The sequence below is a fragment of the Chiloscyllium plagiosum genome, chromosome 31 (assembly GCF_004010195.1).
Source record: "Chiloscyllium plagiosum isolate BGI_BamShark_2017 chromosome 31, ASM401019v2, whole genome shotgun sequence".
NCBI classification, from domain to species: Eukaryota; Metazoa; Chordata; class Chondrichthyes; order Orectolobiformes; family Hemiscylliidae; genus Chiloscyllium; species Chiloscyllium plagiosum.
In genome coordinates this window covers 1,927,772-1,947,265 of record NC_057740.1, presented here as the reverse complement: position 1 = coordinate 1,947,265, position 19,494 = coordinate 1,927,772, and the positions used below count along the sequence as shown (strand labels likewise).

The following is a 19,494-nucleotide window of genomic DNA, read 5'->3' as shown; positions in this document are numbered from 1 at the left end:
GCACCAGGTTAACATGTGCAGGAGGGTTTAACTACATTAAAGACTATGAAAAAAGTTAAAAGGAAGGAAAACTTAAGAGCAAATAATGGAGATGCTAGAGTTCAAAAAGGTATAAAAGCTAACATAAAGGCACTTTAACCTGAATGTTAGCATTCTAAACAAGGTAATAAGTTAACAGCACACATCATTGCGAATAAATGATTTAGTAGCCATTACAGATGCATGGTTGCAGGATGTCACAACTGGGAATTAAATATCCAGGGGTATCAGCCTATTCAGAAGGACAGCTGGTCGGGCAGCATCAGAGGAGCAGGAGAATCGACTTTTCAGGCATAAGACCTTCATCAGGCTGTGCTTTTTGAGCACCCCACACTCTACTCTGATCTCCAACACCTGCAGTCCTCACTTTCTCCTATTTGGAAGGACAGACAGGAAAGTAAGGGAGGTGGTGTAGTTTTGATATTTAAGGATGACAGGGTGGTGATGAAAAATGTGAGAGGTTCTATGGCGAATAAGGTTGAATCCATTTGGGTGCAAATTAGAATTTCTGAGAAGGAAATGTCATAGTCTATAGGCCTCACATAATATTAGATTGGGACTTTGGAAATAAACAATAAAATAACTAATGCTGCAAAAATGGTATGGCAATTATCATGGGGGATTTTAATCTATATGTTGATTGCTCAAACCAGGTCGGTCAAGGCAGCCTTGAGGATTTCATTGAATATGCCGTGATGGTTTTCTTGAACAGTGTAGTGGAACTGATGAGGGAGCAAGCTATTTTCGATCTGGTCCTGTGTAATGAACAGGAATAATTAATGATCTCATAGTTAGGGATCCTTTGAGAAGGAGCAATCACAGTATGGTTGAATTTAGAATACAGGTGGAAAGTGAGAAGACAAAATCCAGTACCAGGGTCTTGAGCTGACTGGAAGCAAAGACTTTATGATGGGTCAGTTGAGGAACAATGGAGGACTTCATAAGCAATTTTTCGAACTGCTCGGAAAAAGTATATATGAGTGAAAAGGAAGGCCTGTAGGAAAAGAGGTAATGAGCCATGGATGTCTAAAGAAATGAGGGAGGCTATCAAATTGAAAGATAAGGCATACAATGTAATAAAGACCAATGGGAAAATAGAAGATATGGGAAAACTTTAAAGGTCAACAACCACAAAAAAGGCCCTGAAGAAAGGTAAGATTAGGAGTCAACTCGTTCAAAATATGAAGGCAATTAGCAAAGGTTTCTACAAATATATAAAATGAAAAATAGTGGCCTAAGGTAAAAATTGGTCCTTTAGGAGATGGGAAGGGGAATTTAATAACAGGAAATGATGAAATAGCCAAGGCATTGAACAGCTATTTTGTCAGTCTTCATGGTGGAGGACACTAATAACATGCCAGTTATTGACAAGGAAACGGACGTAGGTGAGGACCTAGAAATGATCATTATCATGAAAGAGGTAGTGTAGTGCAAGCTAAAGGAGCAAAAGGTAGGCCAGGAGAGTTGTCTTGTTGGAATGCATCCCAGGGTACTAAAAGAGATGGTGGGAGAAATACAAATATGATTTATGCCATGTTTAATGTGAAAATATAGTCAATATTACCAGTAGTCCCTTGGATACAGAGCAATGCAACCTGACTAACAGGGCACCTGTGCACTGAGCATCTTTGCCAATTTTGTTTAATATAATCCTGCACCTACAATGGTATTGGTCTAAATTATATCCTTGTACCATGATGAATTAATTTACATGGGATACTTTGGTGATTTCTGCATGAACCCTCAATCATCTCAGTCATTAAAATCCTGTCTCATCATTCTTTTGCTGATTATCATATGAAAATTAGCAATTGACTCCAACTTTCTCCAAATATCGGCATTTTAATTGCGACTCAACATTTTGTTTATCTTCAAGTAAGAAGAATTAATTTAGAATTCAAAGTTTACTATCTTTTCCTTCTCTTTTATCTCTAAGAATCCTCCAGAAATAAATTGTGACACTAAAATTTGGCAAAAATGTAGCTGGTCAAATTCAAATTTCAATCAGTGTTAAGACGCCTGGGTCTTGTTTTTCAAGAATATAATGTATACTGATTTTAAAAGCCATATCTGGTGTGCTGAGAGCTTTGTGTTCATAGGATGCCCAAGAGGAGACCATTTTAACCCATTGTCTGTTATTGCTATCCATGTTTTTCTGTTTCCTGCAATCTTGACATTCTTCTTTCACTTTAAACATCAGTATAGTTTCAGTGGTCATTTGTGATATTTTTGCATTTTGGAATAATTCTTTGCAAACACAGTTCTCCTAATTTTCTATCTAAATACTGTTATTCCTTTTTACTATTTTTCACCATATTCTTTCTTTAATGCTGCCATGTTTATGACTGCAGTTACACCTTTCATTGTTGTCTTATATCTTTCCTGAAGAAGGGCCTGTGCCCGAAACGTCGAATCTCCTGTTCCCTGGATGCTGCCTGACCTGCTGTGCTGTTCCAGCAATAAAGTTTCGACTGTCTTATATCTTTGCCATGCAATGTGATTTTGGTGAGGTTGAATAAATTGTTTTACATAGATTCACTAGGAATCTGCTGCAAGTCGTTCTGGTATAGTGTGTGTTTTCTCAACGCAAGTTGATTATAATGTGATTTGACTATAACACGATTGATGAATTGTGGATGCTGTTTGGATAATGCAAATTTCTACTGAGTGGGAATAGTAAGTCTGCATAGAAATCTCCCACAGCGTGATTTTCTATGGTGGTTTTCCATAGTGTGATTTTTATTAGACACTATAATAAATCAGATTACGTAACTGCACCATATGCTTGGCCCAATTGAGTATTTGTTATGTGATAACTTTTAAGTGAACACACAGCACGTTGACTGGATAAACGTTTCCTGTCACTGCTGTCAGCAAATTCTTAAAGCACTCTCACACACCAGTGCATCTGATGCTGCAGCATTTGCTCAATGTTAAAGTGCAGCTACAACACTTGTTTGCCTGTTCCATCAAATTGCTGTACTTTCATTTCTCTGGTCACCTTTTTCTATAATTCCTATTACATTCTGTGTTAGATGCAACTGTCACTTATACTAGGCATATGAATACAGTAGCTGCAAGAGCAGGTCAGTGTTTCGGAGTCAACAGCGAGTCGATGACCACCTGACTCCCAAAGCCAGTCTACCATCTGTAAAGCAGAAATTGAGTGTAATGTAATACTGTCCACTTGCCTGGATAAGTACAGCTTCAACAAAGCTTGAAACTTCACACCATCCAGGACAAAGTAACCTGATTGTTTGCTACCATAGCCACAGGCATTCAGTTCTGTCTTGAACATACTTATCAACCTTGTTTCTACCTTTAGAAGTAAAGAATTCCACAGATTCACTACCCTTTGAAGAAAGTCCTTCACGTGTCTGCCTTGCATGGGCAACCCTTATGGGCAACGTTGTCCTTTGATCTTAGTCTTCCCACAAGGGAAACAGCATGTCTTCATTTATCCACAGGCCAAACTTAACTAGCCCCTCTTCCTAAGAAATCCCTCCATCCCCAAGATCAATGAAGAGAACCTGCTGTGGATTGCCTCCAATGCCGTTATATCTTTTCTTCAATAAGGGGACTAAAGCTATTTGCAGTATTCTAGACATTGCATAGTTTTATTACGATTTCCCCATTGTAATACTCCATTCCCTTTGAGGTAAAGGTCAACATTACATTTGCCAATCCTATTAACTGCTGAACTTGTATGATAGCTGCTTGTGATTTATGAAGAATCCCAAATCTGCTTCAGCTTTCTGCAGTCTTTCTCCATTAAATTCCATCTACCAGGTTTTTGCCTAATCCCTCAATCAATCTATATCCCTCTGCAGATTGTCATTTGTACCACTTGCCTTCCCAAATATGGCAATAATGCATTCACTTCATTCCAAGTCATAGAATTTATGGGAAATAATTGTGCCTGCAGCACTGATTTCCATGATACTCTTTTTATAGGTTGCAATCCTAAAAGTACACCCCTTATCTGTCTTCTATTGTTTAGCCAATTCCCCCTCCATGCTGGTGTGCTATCTCACATGTCATGAATTCTTAAGTTGCTTTGTGTGGTACCTTCTTAAACATCTTTCGGAATTTCAAATATTGTTGTATCCATCGATTCTTTATCCTGCTCGTTATTGCCTCAAAGAATTCCAGTAAATTTGTCAGGCATAATATCCTTCTGTAAAGCCATGCTGACTTGATTATGTATGTCTAAGTGTTTTGTTAATTAGATCCTTTATCATAGACTCTTAATATTTTCTTCATGACTGGTGTTAACACTTGTTATCTCACAGTCTGTTATTATACACAACACATTGTTAGCCACTAACAGTCCCAACTAATAGCCATGCACACTCCGAACCAGATTGTTAGCCAGCCGTTGTCTGTCCAACTGTTCTTTTCCTACTCTTTGGGCTCTTGCCCCACCTATTGTTGTCTCTCTCTCTTCTCTCTCCTTCTCTTTTCTCCCCCCTGCCCCCCAACCCCTGTCCATCATTTGCATAGATGCCAACATTTTCCTAGCTACCATCAACTCTGAAGAAGGGTCACTCAACCCTAAACATTAACACTGATTTCTCTCCACAGGTGCTGCCAGATGTGCTGAGCTTTTCCAGCAATTTTTTTTGCGTTAACAGGCCTTTAATTGCCTGTTCATTGTCTCTTTTTAATATGGGTTGCTTCTCTCTTTACTCAGTAGTAGGGGCATGGAATGCTCTGTCTACAACAATAGTAGACTTGCCAACTTTAAGGGCATTTAAATGGTCATTGTATAAACATATAGATGAAAATGGAATAGTGTTGGATAGATAGGCTTCAGATTGGTTCCACAGGTCGGCGCAATATTGAGGACTGAAGGGCCTGTACTGTGCTGTTATGTTCTATGTTTAATGGATATTGCATTAATGGCTTTTCAATCCTTCAGGACTTCTCCAGAAATCTTAAGACTCTTGGAAAATTATTACCACTATCTCTGTAGCTATTTTCTTTAAAATCCCAGAATGTGATCTATCCGATCCAGTGGACTTATTGATCTTTAGCCCCATTAGTTTTCCTCATACGTTTTCTCAAGTTATAGTTATTATAGTCATTCCTCCATATCTGCGAGGGTTCTATTCCTGACGATCTTCCTTATGAATGATGAAATTTGCAAGAGCGGAACTTGTCTAAAAATAAGTTTAAAAATCACAGATATATGATTTTTGCCCACAGTTGTTGATTTCTTTGGTATCTTTTTTCGCACAGATAGCGGCATTCGCAACTCACGATTTTGCAGATACTGTACATTTATTTCCTCTCCCTTTTGCCCTTTAATTTAGTATTTTTAGTATATTATTAATCACTGAAAACTGATGCAAAGTATTTCTTAAATTCCTCTGCCATTTCGTGGTTTCCTCATTAGTTTTACCAGCCTCATTCTTTGAGGACTGTATGTTCAATTTGTTATCTTTCCACTTTTTATATATCTAAAGAAGCTCATTTTGATATTATTTGGTAGTTTGCTCTCTCTGAATTTGAATTTGTTTTTCCCTTTTTCTTGAGCATACTTTGTTAGTTTTAAATTTTCTCAATCCTCTGGCTTACCAATAATATTGGTAACTATTTGATGCTACCCTTTACTTTAACCCTTAGTTAATCATGGTTCGATTATCCCCTTCCTAAAATCTTCACTCCTCACTAGGATGTATCTTTGTTGTGAGTCATGAACTGTTTTCTTACGTCTGCTATTGTTCATCAACTGTCTTTTCTGCCAACGATTTCTTTCTATATTGGTTGAGTATTTTAAAATTAATTTCACTTGACTTTTAAAATATTTTTACAGGGTTGGTAGGTAGTTTCCACAGCATGTTGGTGACTTTTAAAATGGAAATTCCCAAAAATCTTTTAAAGTACGAATGGTGAAATAGCAGAATTGTACCTATCAGAATTCTTATCTAAAGTTACTAACTGTTAAATAACTCTTCCAGTTTCAAACTTTTTCTGGTAACCTTCATGAAGTTTGTTTCTGTGGATGGCCCTTGATTGCATTGACGAGATTTAGCAGTATTATTGACATTGAATTAAAATGAAGCATGTTGAATTGAGAAGTTGTATTTCTGCTAAGAGTTTCAGAAAATGGTTGTAAATGTGCGCTTGAGGTAGTTTTAAACCTTCATTATTCTTGTCAAATCTTCTATGTTAACCTGGTATGTAATAGATACAGTATGCTAGGAGAAAGTGAGGACTGCATATGCTGGAGATCAGAGTCGAGAGTGTTGCTGGAAAAGCGCAGCAGGTCAGGTAGCATCTGAGGAGTAAGAGAATTAACATTTCAGGCATAAGCCCTTCATCAGGAATACATTTTGCTGCATGCTGAACTTACATTATTTTCTTCAAGTAATGCATGTTTGCCTGAGGTATTGTTTACTGGCTGAGGATAAGGCAAGGATGGGACCAGCTGTATTGGTTTATTTGTAGGGGATAATGTAAATTCATTTTATCTAAGTTGACCTGGCCTCTATGACCGACACATTTTGTAAATTGAGATTGAAGGATGTGGGTGGCTCAGTGGTTAGCACTGCTGCCTCACAACGCCGAGATCCGGGTTCAGTTCCCGCCTCAGGCGCGACTGACTGTGTGGAGTTTGTACATTCTCCCCGTGTCTGCGTGGGATTCCTCTGGCTGCTCCGGTTTCCTCCCACAGTCCAAAAGTGTGCAGGTTAGGTGAATTGGCCATGCTAAATTGCCTATAGTGTTAGGTGAAGGTGTAAATGTAGGGGAATGGGTCTGGGTGGGTTGTGCTTTGGCGGGTCGGTGTGGACGTGTTGGGCCGAAGGGCCTGTTTCCACACTGTAATCTAATCTAATCTAATCAGTAAAGCTGGGATGTTGGGTGTAGTTTAAATCCGCAAGCTAGGGAAATGTTGAAAATAAGGCTGCTAGAATGCAGGCAAAAAGGAAATCTGGTGAAAGTGAGATTCTAGAAAGAGAAGTTAAATCTGGGTTTTGGCTAATGTGTTCACTGTCTGGTTAGAACCGCTCTGTGCATAGGAACACTGTTGTTTAGCCGATCTTGTCTGTCATGATTCTTTGAAGCAATCATGACTAGTCTCACTACTTCACTGTTCCCACAGTCTTTATTGTTTCCTTTTTTTTTCAAATATTTAACCAATTTCTCCTTCAATTTCATGCCATTGTCAGCTTTATCAAATCTGTCTGGTAAAACATTGTTTAAGCAACTTCTGGGTTTTCCAGATTTCTCCTTGCTCTGTTAGTTATACTGAAGTTATGCCACTTCAATGTTAAGACTGTGTCAACAGAAGGATTCTGATTGTTAGCCCCTGGTCACTGTTGAAGGAGCTCAAGTTATTGTCCTGTGGTCTACCATCTTTAGCTGCTCCATCTTTGACTTCCCCAACATCATACACCCAACAATGGGTGTGTTTTACTGAATACACATTGTGGAATATGCTTTGTGATTGCTTAGATACTGAAGACTGGAACAACTTTTATGGTTGAGCTGATGAACTGCAATTTAACATTTATGCCCCGTAGGTATTAGGTATTGATCAACTTCAACAAAAATTTAAATGTTTACCTTCAGCATTAAAGACGTTATCATCAAATTTCTCTGCCTCCAGCATCCAGAATGGTGGGAGAGGTTTCCATTGATCAGAAATTCAAATGGAGTAACCATACATAAATACTTTGGCTCTTGGGCTGCAGTTTTTGTGCTTGTACCTTTGGGCAATGAGGCCCAGGTTCAAGTACCACCAATAACATCTCTGAGCAGATGGATTAGAAGATATATAAATACTGTGGCAACAAGGGAAAGGCTGGGTATTCTGTGGTGAGTTAACTCCCCTCAAGTTGCTGATTTTTTTTCCCCAGCATCTGCAAGGCAGAAATTGGGGACATGAAGGAATACTTCACTAATTAAATATGTGCAATTTCAACAATATCCAAGGATCTCAACCCCATTTAGGATAAAACAGTCTGCTGGACTAGAATAAACAAATAACTGTGGATGCTGAAACAAAGATTTCAGCAGGTCTGGTTGCATCTGGAGAGAAAACCAATTAGTCTTTCAAGACCAATGATCCTTGATCAATCTTGCTAGATTAGAAACCTGTACACCACCTTAAATGTTTCAGCATCATGGTACTTGTCTGCAGTGTGAGCAGAACTCTCAACACTTCCCAAGACATCCATCTCTATCACTTGGAAGAAACAAGCACAGAGGAGTGCTATAACCTCTAAGTTACCAACTGAATCTCCTACCATTATGACTTGGAAATATCACCATCCCTTTGGTACAAAATTGTAGACTTCCTAAGTAAAGACATTATAAAAATACTATACCAAAGTCAATGCAACTGCTCACCACCATCTCACAAGCACTAAATGCTGACTTTTGTGATGCCCATGAATGACTGCTTTTTTTTAAAAAAAAGAGAAAGGATGTAAAGCTAAGTTGTTTTTCTGCATTTGTATGTTTGTATTCAGATCAACTCTCCAATGTGTATCTGGATGTATTTGTTTGATTCATGTGTTAAAAATATTCCTGCCCTGGGCTAATTGGAAATATCCCTTTTTTAATTCTTTGAGAAAATTTTCCTGTCAGTAAGTGTAGGAACACTTGCAGCTCTTGCCAGAGCACCTCACTGGTGAGTTTGACCTCTGGTCTTTTTGTTGATGTGAACTAATCTCGTGTAAACATGCAAACTCGTCTTGGCCATTTATGTTAATTATGACCATGTTATAGATGAGATAGATGCAGGTTATACATTGCGATAATGACTAAACAATACTGTAGTCCATGCATTAAGGACTTGAGGAATTTCAAAATGGCACAATAAACAAAATTTTCAAGTAATTGATCAGCTTTAGTTTAAAATGTAACTTGGCAATTGACAAAAATGAGAAGCACTTTCTAATATTAGTTTGCCACTGAGCTGCTTTGATAATTGAGTGGTTGTAACTAGAAGTAAATTTGTTTTTTGGTAATGAGTGAGTAGATTTGTTCCATTTTGTCCAGTTCTCTGGCAGCTGAGACTATTTTACATCAATCAGTGGTTGACATCAACAAGTGGTGGCATCCAAGCTCCAAAGGAATCCTAGCCGGTAACATTTGGGCCTGACCTTGAAGGCTGACCGGCTCTTTCATTGCTGATGCTGAATAAAAATAGATTGTTTTGTAAATAAAAGCTATTACTTGTTCACTTTGTCACTGCAGTCAAATAGACACCTTCAACTAACATTACATGTGCCTCCCTGGTTTATAGTACCTACATGCAAGGTGTATTAATTTCCATTCCTTATTGTTTGTTCTAGGATTTTGCCTGAGAATCATACAATCTTATTAAAGGCCATTCATCTATGTATTTGCTCTTTGAAAGTGACTTCATAGTTTCAAAGTTGCTCTTTGAAAGTTGTTGGTTCCCCTCTATTTTTTTGGCTATGACTCTGCAATTTTGACTCCTTCAGGTATTTATTCAATTCCCTTTTGAAAGTGTCTATAAAATCATCTTCTATGCTTTCAGGCAATCTATCTGGTTAATATATGTCCAAACTGCTGCTGGTTCTATTTTAACCATAAGGTATCATACCTGGTCTTCATTTCACTTAACCATCAGTTATGATCACTGCACCCAGCATTTGCTCAGACTTGGCGATTCACATCAAGCTTTGCCTCTCTTGTGGCAAAGTTTACCCTCCTGGATAAACTGAAGAAGGGCTCATGCACGAAACCTCGATTCTCCTGCTCCTAGGATGCTGCCTGACCTGCTGCGCTTTTCCAGCAACACATTTTCTCCTCCTGGATAAAGTCTAACTTACATCAGGCACTTGACATTTTAATGTTCTATTCTTCACATTGAATCACAGTGAATAATAATTGTCAGGTCACTTGCACCAGTGAAACCACCACAGCAACACCTTTAGGATTCAAGTGGTGATCTGATCAGAGTCTTCCAAGATATTGACAGGAAAAGATAGAGTAGATAAACTATTTTCATCGATTGGAGATTCTAGAACTAGGGGACATTGAAAATTAGAACCAGACTGTTCAGGAGTGATATGAGAAGCACTTAGTCACACAGGATGGTCAATGTTTGGAACTGTCTTCCACAAATGACAATGGATGCTAAATTAATTGTTAATTTTAAATCTGTGAAGTTTTTGTTAATCAGATATGAAGGGGCATGGACTAAAGGCAGCTGTATGGAGTTTTGGGACAGATCAGCCATGATCTGATTTGAACAATAGAACAGGCTCAGTGGCCTGCTCCTGTTCCTGTGTTACTCTTCTTAAGGCCCTCAGTCATGAATTAGAGAAAGAGAATCAGCCTAAAATTAAAATCAGAAATTTTTAAGGGATTCGGGTATTCCAACACTCACTTCCCAATGCTTGTGAAGTAAACATCCTTATTCCGGAATGGTGTAGTATTCCAGTAAGATGCAATTTAAACAATGTTTTCCCCAGTTGATAGGCAGCATCATCAGTGATTTTTTTGTGAGAGACACCAACCACATGTACCATGCTGTAATTTACACTTGTAGATTTCCCACAGCAACTTGGGTAAACATTGAACATGAGCACTTCCACCACATAAAACTGATCCCAGGAAAAGCAACCTGGGATTGAGTTAGAGAATTCTGTAATGCTCCACTGTTGTTTTGCAAAATTTGCTTTTCTCTTAAGGCCAACTAATAGGATTTAAGAGTTCTAATTTTGTTTTAACTTAATGACATCTGTTCCATTTTCTTGGATTCTGGCCAGACTACTTTCCTGCATGCCTAGCTCTTCAAGTTAGTTATCTTTTGCAAAGTGTTTGCAAGTATGCAAAATTATGCAAAGCCATCAGGCCCCACTCAGGTGGGAGCTTGTAACTTTGGCGATTAGCTATAGCTGAGCAAATCATTTAAAAGGGAAATGAATTCAGAATTAATAAAATCCTAAATATAAAGCATCGTCATGATTTGATTTGCTCCTTGAATGATATTTCATGTTATATCTCTGTCATGGAATGTCCATAAAACAAATTGTGACTGTGTTCCTATTACTTTCAATAACATTTCTAGGTTTGTAGTTAACTAGAGATAAGCACGTACCTAATTAGATTTCTTTATAAGGCAAGAGTAAGCAAAAAAATGATTTCATTGATCAATATCCTGATGTCGGTCACTCAAAACAATGAGACACCAAACGTCCAGGCAGGTTGTCATCTGAACCTTGGCACTCCCTTCAATAGACCTGCCACTACTGTTGACACAGTACTGGGAAACGCCTAATTATCTGTATCTTAACCTTTATTAAATTTTCCTATTAAAATTTGAAAGGCTAGTCAGGACTGATTTGGGTATTTTTTTTCATTGTTTTCCTTAAAACTTGACTAGAGCATTGAATTGAAGTGCTTAGAGAGTAGGTTATGCAGGCATGCACAGATTAGAAACTCGCTGTAAATATTACCAGATTAAATATTCTTGAGAGTCTGTAATCTGTCATTGAGCCATATAGAGTTTTCGGTCCAACTCAACCAAGTTTCCCAAACAAAAGTAGTCCCATTTTCTTGCATTTGGCATATATCCCCCTAAACTGTTCCTACTCATGTACCAGTGCAATATTTAAAGGTGTAACTGTACCTGAATCTGTCAGTTCCTCGAACAGTTCGTTCAAAGCATGAAAAAGTTGCCACTCAGGTCACTTAAATCTTTCCATGCTCACCTTAAAAAAAAGACTTTTAGTTTTGTACTCTCCAGCCACTGAGAAAGACCTTTGCCATTCCCCTTACCTATGCCCCTCATGATTTTATAAACTCTACAAGTTCATCCCTCAGCCCCCTCTATCTCCAGTGGAGAAAAGTTCCAGTCTTTTGTTAAAACTCAAACTCTCCAGTCCTGGTAACATCCTTTACAAATCTTTTCTGCAACCTTTCCAGTTTAATAACATTCCCCTTCCTATAGGATGGCAACCAGAACTGTACACGGTATGCCAGAAGTGGCCTCACCAACATACTGTACAACCACAACACAACATCCCAACTCCTATACTCAGTCGTCTTAACGATGAAGACAAGCATGCCACACACCACCTTCCCTAACCTGCCTACCTGTGATGCAACTTTCAAGGAGCTATGTACCTCAGCCTCCCGATCTCTCTGTTCAACACCACACCCAGGGTCCTACCATTTAACTGTGTAAGTCCTTGTTAATCTTAACGAAATGCAGCACCTCACATTTATCTAAACTAAATTCCATCTGCCAATCAGCCCATTGGCTCAATTGATCGAGATCCCTGTGTAATCTTAGATAACCACCTTCACTGTCCACTATGCCATCAATTTTGGTGTTATCAGCAAACTGCTTATATTTTCATTCAAATCATTTGTTTAAATGACAAACTGTGAACAGTAGAGATTACCCCAATCATCTGCATTATTGCAATTCAGTTTGTTCAAGGGAGGTATTACTATCTGGGTGGAGACATAGTTATTCTTGATAAAGGGTCCTGACCTGAACGTCGACTTTCCTGTTCCTCTGATGCTGTCTGACCTGTGCTTTTCTAGCTCGACTGATTTCCAGCATCTGCCGTCCTTATTATTTACAATGATTCTTCTCTGTTCACTCAGCTGAATGGCTGATTTGCAATGCAAAGTCATGTCAACAGTGTAGGTTCACAATGAATGTTTGGAACAGACTTGATGGGCTAAATAGCCTAATTCTGCTCCTACATTTTAGGGTCACTTGTTTCTATCTTTATAGTCTTGCTCCTTGCCTGACCCTCCAGCTAAATTCACATGAAATTATGTTTCCGTTATCAAGAGACGAGAACCCAAGGAGACAGCTTCCAAAGGAGTGACCTTTTAGGACTGAGATGAGGAATTTCTTCATCCAGAGGGTGGCTGTGGAAATCATTGCATGCAGAAGGCTGTGTATGCCAAGCCATTGAATTTCTTTAAGACCAAGATAGGTGGTTCTTTAGTAAGGGATCAAATGTTACAGGGGCAAGGCAGGAGAATGGGAGATGAGGAACATTTCAGCCATGATCAAATGGGTGATCAAACCTGATTGATTAAAAGGCCCAATTCTGTTCCCATATCTTATGGCCTTCTGGTCTTCTCTCTCTGATGAGATGATGGTGTTTTTACTTTTACTTGCATGCAGAAAGGTGCAGCTGAGTTGGGATGGGGTTTATTGTTCTCAGAATTATTTTTCTTCCCTTGCTGTAGCTTGGCACAGAGGTGATTAACTGGGTCTCGAAATTGAGTGTTTTGGTCTCTGCACATGCCAGTTGGAATGTTGGCACCTTGAGCTTTGAGTTACCTGTGAAGTTTTGACCTGGACATTTAGAAACTGGTGTTACATCAGGTAATGCAAGGAACAGGTTTTGGAGATTTCTGGTTTGATCATTAGCCATCATCCATATTTAATGTCAAGACTGTTGTAGAATTCAGTTCTCAATGCTGGTCTCGAAGACTTAGTCTTTCAAATGAAGAAACCTAGTTCAGAATCAGATTATGCGTTAATCTAACAACCTCAACCAACATGGTAGAGTGGTCTCAATTTCCCAAACTAGAGGGGATAAAAGAAGCACAATCAAAAGGAACTCCTGCTCATTTGTGTCATTGCATGACACCTACCAAAGTGTGAATCTGTAGCTGCTTGGTAGAGAAGGGAACAGCTTCTCTACAATTTTTTGATGTCGGCTTCCAAGTTTATGTGGAGGATGGACTTATAGGTAAGATACTGGAATGCCTTTTGTACCAAAGAGCTACTTTCAGGATATTGAAATAGTAATTTGGGAGTGAGGAGGACTGACTCTAGATTACTCATGGCGATGCCCTTTGAGTGCTAATCTTTGGAAATCATGGCATCTGGCTGTTTCATTGAATTAAATAATGTCCATGTGTAGAGATATTTGTTGCTTACAAATCACTGGTTCAGATAAATCAATATTGATAACAGGCTGCAGAGGCAACTCCTCATGGGTATATGCAGGAATCTAGTGGCTGTGTATAGATTTCTGCAAACTGAGTGTACTATGGAGTGGCTGCCAAAGCTGCTTGAGGTCTTTTTATGGATTCTGCTACTTTTGTATCATCCGCATATTAATTACTGTTCATGCAAATTAATTGGGGTTTGCATTGGGTGACTTGCAATTTTTTTTAAGAACCCCAAATTAAAACCTGAGGCAACATGAGTATGAATGCCTGAGAGAAATCAGTATGAAGTAGGTTGGTCTTAAGTAATCTCTTTATTGTAGTAATTTTGATATCATTATCAAAGAAAGTCCAACAAAAATAAAGAGAGATATTGATGTAAGAAAATGGAATGCACTTTAAAGACTTCTACATCAGGTATATCAAGAAGGAAAGTTCCATCTATTTGCCTTGGCATGCCAATAGCTATCCAACTGATCCTTGCAGTCATTGCTTTGAAACCTGGGTCCCAGAAGAAACAAAAGCTTCATTCACTCAGTACTCTTCGACCATTAGCTGAGATGCCATAGAGGTCTGTACTTTCTGAATCTTTCAATACTTTACACCCTATGTGTGGAGAAGTAACAGTTATCCCAGGTTTTCAAAGAAGTAAAAGGAGGCCAAGTCAGACCCTAAGATCAGGAAAGTAAGAATAACCATGGAACAGGATAAGCTTGTATCAGTGTTTAACTGGATTTTACAGGGGTTGGGAAATGTTTTAAATTAATTCCCTCCCTAAGGGCATTGTGGGTCTGCAAAAAGCATGGACTGCAATCGCTAAAAAAGGCAGCTCCCCGCCTTCTCAAAGACTACTCGGATGGGCAATACATGGACAACACCCACGTCCCACAAATGAATTCCTAAAATTTCCCTTTTATCTTTCTTAAAATATACAGTCCTAATTATTAGAAAATGGGACACAAGGAAAAATTATTTTGTATCACCTTGAGATCGTATCCAAAGGGCTTCACATTCAATCAATTACCATTTGAAAATTATTTTCATTTTCTTTTGAGATGTTTGTGTGTCATTGGCAAAGCCAGCATTATTTTTAACCCATCTGTGATTGTTCTTGGAACTGAGTGGTTTCGTGAGCTGTATCAGAGGGCTGTTAGAGTGCATCTGAAGTCACTTTTAGGCTAGACCAGCTGATTTGTTTCCCAAAAGAATCTTAGTGATCGGATTGTTTTTCTGCCAAAAACAATGATAGTTTCATGGTCATCATTACTGAGACTAGTTTTCAAATCTATACTATTCATTTTTAAATTCCACTAGTTGCCATGGTGGTATTTGACTGATTATCACTTCTAAATTGCAATTCTAGTAACTGTTTGAGCTTCCTGGTTTTGAGCACTAACTTGTGTCGCTGTCAATCAGCTGTGATTGTCAGTTTGAATAAATATAGTCTCCTATGGATAGTGGCATGTCTGCTTCATCATGATCGATTATCTGCAGTACAAAGGCTATTACTGCATTCTTGGAGAGACTGCTAAGTGGGCAAATAGGGGAACTGAAGGTAACAATCCTGTCAAGTGCCTTAGGATTTTATTGTGCCAAAGCTGCTATATAGTTAGTTGATGGTTTAAAATTTTGCGGAGCATTTGCTCATAATTTGAAAACTAACTTGTAAATCAGAACACTACTTTTCTGTTTGCTCTGTTCACATTTTAACCTTTGAACAATGTCTTTGAAGCCTGAACGTCAGCTGTTGTTCACCAACATCACTAATGTTTTCACTTTCTCTCTTCCAGATCCGTAACATGGTGGCAGTGCTGGAGGTAATCTCCAGTTTGGAGAAGTATCCCATTACCAAAGAGGCCCTTGAGGTAAAGAGCTTTCAACATTATTATGCTACAGTATTCAATTAAAAATGGTCTATTGTAATTCTTAGCATTTCACCTTAACTGCTAAACACCAAATTGCTAAAATCATAGATTAAGGTTTTTCCTCAATGTCTTTGTCTTTGTAAATGAGTTTTCAATTTATAAAGTTTACACTTACATTAACAACCTTGATTTAAGATCAAGAAGTGGTGAACAACTTTGATGTAGTTCATTACTGCTCTTACTGTTTATACTGTGGGGTAGATTCAGCAAGAATAACTGAATGTGTTGGGTTCATGCAAACATCGATCTTCCACGTCATTTTAAATTTGGAATAATTGCAAATGCATTGAACTGTGCAGTTGGTGCTGCTGTGTCTATTCTCAAAGATCTATGGGCTATAGTGTCAAAAATACAATGTCCTGTACAGATGGTAGTCAGGCCATTTATCATCAGCGCTTAAGGAGCAGAGCTAACCCAAATGCCAAAATGTGGCATCTTTGGCATCCAGTGATCAGAAACATTAGGGCAGCCCCCTAGATGCATATTTGCTTTGTGGCAGTTGGGCTAATATGTCTGAATATTATATTCCAATGCTACTGCCTGTCTGGAGCAGTACAGCAAATTGATGAGGTTTCTGAGCACTGTATTGGCAGAATCACAAGTGTAAATTGCTTGCTGTCCTGGCCTTGTTTTAGTTGAAATCTATTTTTAAAAAAAAACCGAAAAGCACCTGTTCATGTTGAAACGCATGGCTCCTCACTTACCAGTTGGATGACGCAATTTTCAGTAATTAGAATGGAGTAAATATCAGAATGCACTTTACTTTGCTCCTCTAAATTATCAAAACTGCTCTGCCAACATTTATGTCGAGTTGTCTATCTAGGAATATTCTTTAACAAAAAGAGAAATCACTGGAGAAACTCTGGTCTAGCAGAGTTAATGTTTTGGGCCGAGTGATCCTCATTCAATTCTGATGACAGTTCACTGGACCTGAAGCATTAACTCTGCTTTCTCTCCACACATGCTGCTGTTTCTCCAGCAACTTCTATTTTTATTTCAGGCTTCCAGTATCGGCAGTTCATTTTGTTATGGGAATATCCTTTTCCTGCAAGAGAGGTGGGACTTATCATGGGCAATGAACAAAGAAAAATACAGGATAGGAACAGGCCATTCGGCCCTCTGAGCTTGCGCCAATCCAGATCCTCCAAACCTGTCACCTATTTTCCCAGGATCTATAACCCTCTGCTCCCTGCCCCTTCCTGTAACTGTCTAGATACATCTTAAATGACACTATCGTGCCCACCTCTATCACCTTCACTGGCAACGCGTTCCAGGCACCCACCACTCTCTGCGTAAAGAACTTTCCACGCATATCTCCCCAAAACTTTTCCCCTCTCACTTTGACTCATGACCCCATGTAATTGAGTCCCCCACCCTGGGGGAAAAGCTTCTTGCTATTCACCCCTCATGATTTTGTAGACTTCAGTCAGGTTCCCCCCTCAACCTCCAACCTTCTACTGAAAATAGTTCTAATCTATTTAACCTCTGTTCCTCACTAGCACGCCTCCATACCAGGCAACATCCTGGTTAACCACCTCTGTACCCTCTCCAAAGCATCCACATCCTTCTGGTAATATGGCGACCAGAACTGTACGTATTCCAAATGTGGCCGAACCAAAGTCCTATATAACTGTAACATGACCTGCCAACTCTTATACTCAGTACCCTGCCTGATGAAGGAAAGCGTGCCATATGCTGCCTTGACCACTCTATCGCCCTGTGTTGCCACCTTCAGGGTACAGTGGAACTGAACACTCAGATCTAATCTGTACATCAATTTTCCCCAGGGCTTTACCATTTGTTATCGTTCGCTCTTGAATTGGATCTTCCAAAATGCATCACCTCGCATTGAACTCCATCTGCCATTTCTCTGCCCAACTCTCCAATCTATCTATTTTCTGTTGTATTCTCTGGCAGCCCCCTTCACTATCTGCTACTCCACTAATCTTAGCATCATCTGCAAACTTACTAATCAGACCACCTATACCTTCCTCGATCATTTACATATATCACAAACAATAGTGGTTCCAGCATGGATTCACTGGTCACAGTTCTCCATCTTGAGAAACTCCCTTCCACTGCAACTCTGTCTCCTGCTGCCCAGCCAGTTCTCTTTCCATCTAGCGAGTACAGCCTGTACCCCATGCAACTTCACTTTCTCCATCACCCTACCATGGTAGGAACCTTATCAAACACCTTTCTAAAGTCCGTGTATATGACATCTACAGCCTTTCCCTCATCAATCAACTTTGTCACTTCCTCAAAGAATTCTATTAAGTTGGTAATACATGCATTCCCTGCACAAAACCACTCTACCTATCATTGATAAGCCCATTTTCTTCCAAACGTAACTCTATTCTATCCCTCCGTATCTTCTCCAGTCCCTTCCCTACCACTGGCGTAAGGCGCACTGGTTGATAATTACCTGGATTATCCCTGCTATCCTCCTTAAACAAGGGGACAACATGAGCAATTCTCTCGTCCTCTGGGACCTCACCTGTGTTCAAGGATGCTGCAAAGATATCTGTTAAGGCCCCACCTATTTCCTGTCCTGCTTCCTTCAGTAACCCGGGGTAGGTCCCATCAGGGCCTGGGGACTTGTCCACCTTAATGCCTCTCTCCTTATGCTAACTTGACCAAGAGTAATCAAATATCTATCTTGAACCTCAACATCCATCATATCCCTCTCCTCGGTGAATACTGACGCTAAGTATTCATTGAGAATCTCACCCATTTTCTCTGACTCCACCTATAACTTTCTTCCTTTGTCCTTGAATGGTCCACCCTTTCTCTAGTTATCCTCTTGTTCCTTATATACGAATAAAAGGCTTTGGGATTTTCCTTAGCCCTATTTGTTAAAGATATTTCAAGACTCCTTTTAGCCGCCTTAATTCCTCATTTCAGATTGGTCCTATTTCCCATTATTCTTCCAAAGCTTTGTCTGTTTTCAATTGCTTAGTCCTTGTGTATGCTTCCTTTTTCCTCTTAGCTAGTCTCTCAATTTCACCTGTCATCCGTGGTTCCCTAATCTTGCCATTTATATCCCTCTTTTACTCAGGGACATGTCTGTCCTGCACTCTAATGAACCTATTTTTAAAAGCCTCCCACATATCAAATGTGTATTTACCCTCAAACTGCTCTTCCCAATCTACATTCCCTAGCTCATACCGAATTTTGCTATCGTTGGCCTTCCCCCATTTTAGCACTCTTCCTTTAGGACCACTCTCTTCTTTTGTCAATGAGTTTTCTAAAACTTAGGGAACTGTGATCACTATTCCCAAAGTAATCCTCTACTGCAACCACCTGGCTGATTCATTCCCCAGCACCTTGTCCAGTATGGCCCCTTCCCGAATTGGACGATTTACATACTGCTGTAGTAAACCCTCCTGGATGCTCCTTCCAAATTCTGCTCCCTCTAAAAATCCAACACAAAGTGAATCGTAATCAATGTTGGGAAAACTAAAGTCTCCCATCACTACCATCTGTTGCTCCTACATCTTTCCATAATCTGTCAGCATATTTGTACCTCTATCTCTCTCTCACTGTTGGGAGGCCTGTAGTATCGCCCAACATTGTTATCGCACCCTTCCTATTTCTGAGCTCTGCCCATACTGCC

The 19,494-nt window shown here is 39.3% G+C and overlaps 1 protein-coding gene across 1 annotated transcript in view; it reads left to right on the top strand.

Moving 5' to 3' along the window:
• The window catches only part of crsp7 (cofactor required for Sp1 transcriptional activation, subunit 7), a 164,502-nt gene that overhangs the window by 101,924 nt on the left and 43,084 nt on the right, over positions 1 to 19,494 (top strand). The window contains exon 2 of the mRNA XM_043720800.1: positions 15,744 to 15,818. Within this exon, the coding sequence (XP_043576735.1) occupies positions 15,744 to 15,818 (75 nt within the window). The remainder of the gene's footprint in view (positions 1 to 15,743; positions 15,819 to 19,494) is intronic.